This window comes from Gigantopelta aegis, chromosome 4, assembly GCF_016097555.1.
Source record: "Gigantopelta aegis isolate Gae_Host chromosome 4, Gae_host_genome, whole genome shotgun sequence".
Classification (NCBI taxonomy): Eukaryota; Metazoa; Mollusca; class Gastropoda; order Neomphalida; family Peltospiridae; genus Gigantopelta; species Gigantopelta aegis.
The window spans coordinates 20,319,090-20,322,977 of record NC_054702.1 but is presented as its reverse complement, the minus strand read 5'-3'; the positions used below and the strand labels follow the sequence as shown (position 1 = coordinate 20,322,977).

The following is a 3,888-nucleotide window of genomic DNA, read 5'->3' as shown; positions in this document are numbered from 1 at the left end:
CTTCAGAACAGAACAGAACAGAACTTTATTACACCCAGGCCGTTAGGCAATGGCATATGGGGAAACATGAACAATTACATAATATAATAAGTGACAAGACAGGACAGGGTTTACAGGAGAACATTAAATAGTAAATAATGTAGTATATGAATAGTTAAATTATATAAATACACGTATACAGAAATACAATGAGTGGACAGAACAAAAATGTATATATTTATCACCAACAGTGACTGACAACGGAATGCGTACAATTTCTTGCCAATATCGATTCTGTGAATTCATGTATGATATTTAGCTTGAGTTAATTAGTCCTAATAGAACGTGCAATTAATTCTGACCAGAACAGAATACAAAGCCAATTGACTGAATATATAATGGATAAAATACGTATCCCCATGTTAATCAGTTGGATGTGTGCACAGACGGTGCTGAGTTCGTGTTATTTCAGATTATCGTTCTTTATTCTCGACCACATGCGCACGTCATAAGGTGTGTTAATGGTTTCTATTATAACTGAACAGGAAATATAGCCAGAGAACAAACCAAGCAGGTAGGAGTAAGATCGACTAATGCTTACAATTCATTCGTGATAATAATATTGTCATATACACACAGCATCAGTAGCGGAAGCCACATTGGGAGGTTGTTCTTTTTTAATGTTCGCGGACTACAATAAGAAAAAACAGTGGAGCGAGATCATAATTTCCTTTAAAATTCCGATGTAAAATATAAAAGCAAAAAGACTACAAAAAGTGGAAATGGACACCATGATGATTTCTTTTTTAAAATAATGTTGTGATATAAAACGGAGGAAAAAAATCAAACAAAAGTTGGCGATTTTTACAGCCTTTCAGGCACGTTAAAATACTTTGTCATTCTGCTTCGTATAATGAAAATAAAAAGATGTATTTTTTTCTGAATTCGCAAAAGACGTGTACCAGTTAGACTGACAAATCCGACCTGGAACTTATTTGCTATCAGCCATGGATTCTAATAGCAGCACCAGCAGCAACTGCAGTAGTAGTAGTAGTAGTAGCAACTATTCGACTGCTCAGTTTCCACCATGGTACCAAGGATATGAATTTCCAGATAAATTATTTTACATCGCCATAATTATACTGTCTATTTACGTCATGATTGGAATCCCAGGAAACCTGCTGATAATGGCGAGTGTGGTCAGGAACCGACACCTTGGCTCCAGTTACAACATCCTGGTGTGTAACCTGGCCATGGCGGACTTGCTTCTCATAGTTTATAGTATACTGTTCGACATCGTGGACCTTCTGTACGGCCGATTCCCTGGCACGTATGGGTTATGCCAGTTTAACGCCTTCATGCTCATCTCGCTGAAGGCTGTCTCCATTTCAGCCTTGATGGTCATCGCAATCAACAGATGGTGCCAGATCTGTTACTTCACAAAGTGCGATCGGATATTTTCAAAAAGAAACACCTTCATTATATGCGGCTTGCAATGGACGTACGGTTGGGTTTTGGCCGGTCTGCCTCTGTTTTCGTGGTCCACTCTCAAATACGACAAGATGATTCATGAATGCAGCTACGACAGGTTCGCGTCGACGTCGTACACCATCGTGCTCGTGGGGACAGTTATAGCCATTCCTGTTTCCGTGTCTCTGGTTTGCTATGTTAAAATACTCCTGGCCATATCTCGCCGCAACGCCAAGGTTCGTGCTCAGTTGCAGAGCGTCATTGTACAGAGACATGTAAGAGAAATCAGGAGCGTCAAGACGCAGCTGGCCGTCTTTATCGTCTTTATCTGTGTTACCACGCCGTACGGACTGACAGCCATGTTTGCAGACGACTCCCATCACATGGTGATGTTGCACTCCACGGTTAACATTTTGGGACACGCAAACAGCGTGATTAACTGTTTTATATACGGAATCATGAACAAGAGGATCAGGAAGGAATACAAGGACATCATTCTGTGCAAGAAGCACGACCACCGAAGTGCCACCATGACTGTTAATTCTCAACGAAGTAACGCCAATGTTAACGCTGTCACTAAAGAATCCATGCTTTGAAATTAATTGGACTACATTCGAAACATCACGACCGATTATGGATTCTCCGACCGATAAAACTGAGTAGTGTTGTTTGTTCTTCTTTTTTTCTTTTTTTTATGTTGCACATTTATTTGAACCGACTTCCGTGTTATAGACCGGAAGTCCGTGGTACCACATATAGAGAATCTGTGCATCTGTGTACAACGTGCCCACAATAGTCTGAGGAACCAAACCAATATATCTATTCTTGTTGCTAGAACAAATCGTTAAAAATGTCATAGTTACATTCAACAATTCATCTTTGAAATAATCTGAAAGCGGAAATACGAAATTGTGAACGCATTTTACCTTTTAAAAAAGCAGTAGCACCGGATGTTTACAAACTGCCTTCATTCTACTCATGCGGACATTGAAAAGAAAATGTTTTACATATCGGACTACGACATGCCTGTGGTGCTTTAAATACAGACCTATATCGTTGTGGTCTTACTATGGTCTGGACCCCTCGTGTAATTGTGGACATTACTTTGAAAGCACTCATCATTATTTCTTTGAATCTCAATTTTATAACCAACAAAGACAAATTATTTTAACATCTGTAAGTAGTTTTGAACCAATTAATCTAAAATTGAGAATAACGGTCGAGATACGTTAAATGACAATACCAAAAAACTAATATTTTAACATGTTCACAAATATATTAAACAGACATAACGATTTGACTAAGAAAACGTTTATCTCATGGTGCGGAATCACTTATTTGTTGTTACTATTATTATTGTATTAATTACCAGTTGGGCTGTATGAGAAGGTAAAATGTTAATAATGAATACTGTTAAACCATCGATTTGAATAGTTCGTTTCCTTTTCTGTTCATTCAGTTTATTCAATCGTTTCTCACAAACGATTACTTTATACATTTTGTATTATTATGATTTATTTATTTATTGAAAAACTGCAGTCGCCGTTATGGTAAAATTTTATATTTGTAATTAGGAGAGGGACTCATTACTTGTGCCCAATCCTTTTGAATAGTGTGTGTGTGTGTGTGTGTGTGTGTGTGTGTGTGTGTGTGGTATGTAATAAAATATGTTTTCAATAGGCCAACCGACGGGGATCGATCCCAAACCGACCGCGCATCAAGCGATCGCTTTACCACTGGGCTAAGTCCCGCCCCATGATACCTTTAAATGAATATAGTTCAGTAATGGCATATAATGGATCGCTTTTCTTTTCTTCTATGCACAGTGGCCACGTAGCATTGTTGTAAACAAAATAGCATATGCAGACGTTAAAAGAAGTAATGACTAGGGTCGGGACGTAGCCCAGTGGTAAAGTGTTCGCCTGATTCGCGGTCGGTCTGGGCCCATTGGGCTATTTCTCGTTCCACCCAGTGCACCATGACTGGTATTTCAAAGGCCGTGGAATGTGCTATTATGTCTGTGGGATGGTGCATATAAGATATCCCTTGCTACTAATGGAAAACATACAGGTTTCGTCTCCAAGACTATATGTCAAAATTACCAAATGTCTGACATCCAGTAGATAGATAGATAACTACTTTAACGTGCCCTATACCACTAGGGTAAAGAACACGCCCATCTAGAGTCCGACCTCCGATAAGATCGGTGGCCTGACTCGGGACTTGAGGAAGGGGGAGGGTAGAGTTGAAAATGGGCAGAAATTTGAAAATAGCAATAAGTGAAAAAGTTAATAGAATTTTAAAAAAAGAAAGAAAAACGTTACAAGCCAAAAATAAAAAGAATTGACTGCTCGGCCGAATATTTACATAATTTGGAGCATTTTAGAAGGACAGTCCAAAAATAAATAAGGGAAAGAAGAGAGGATCGGACTATTTAAT

At 38.7% G+C, this 3,888-nt stretch overlaps 1 protein-coding gene across 1 annotated transcript; it reads left to right on the top strand.

Moving 5' to 3' along the window:
- Window positions 1–1,136: 1,136 nt before the first annotated feature.
- On the top strand, window positions 1,137–2,045 carry LOC121369735 (melatonin receptor type 1A-like). Its single transcript, XM_041494791.1, has one exon. The coding sequence runs from the start codon at window positions 1,137–1,139 to the stop codon at window positions 2,043–2,045; it is 909 nt and encodes a 302-aa protein (XP_041350725.1).
- The last annotated feature ends 1,843 nt before the right edge of the window (window positions 2,046–3,888 follow it).

Excerpts from the sequence above, each read along its gene's own strand:
- LOC121369735 (XM_041494791.1), top strand. The coding sequence starts at position 1,137 with ATGATTGGAATCCCAGGAAACCTGCTGATAATGGCGAGTGTGGTCAGG.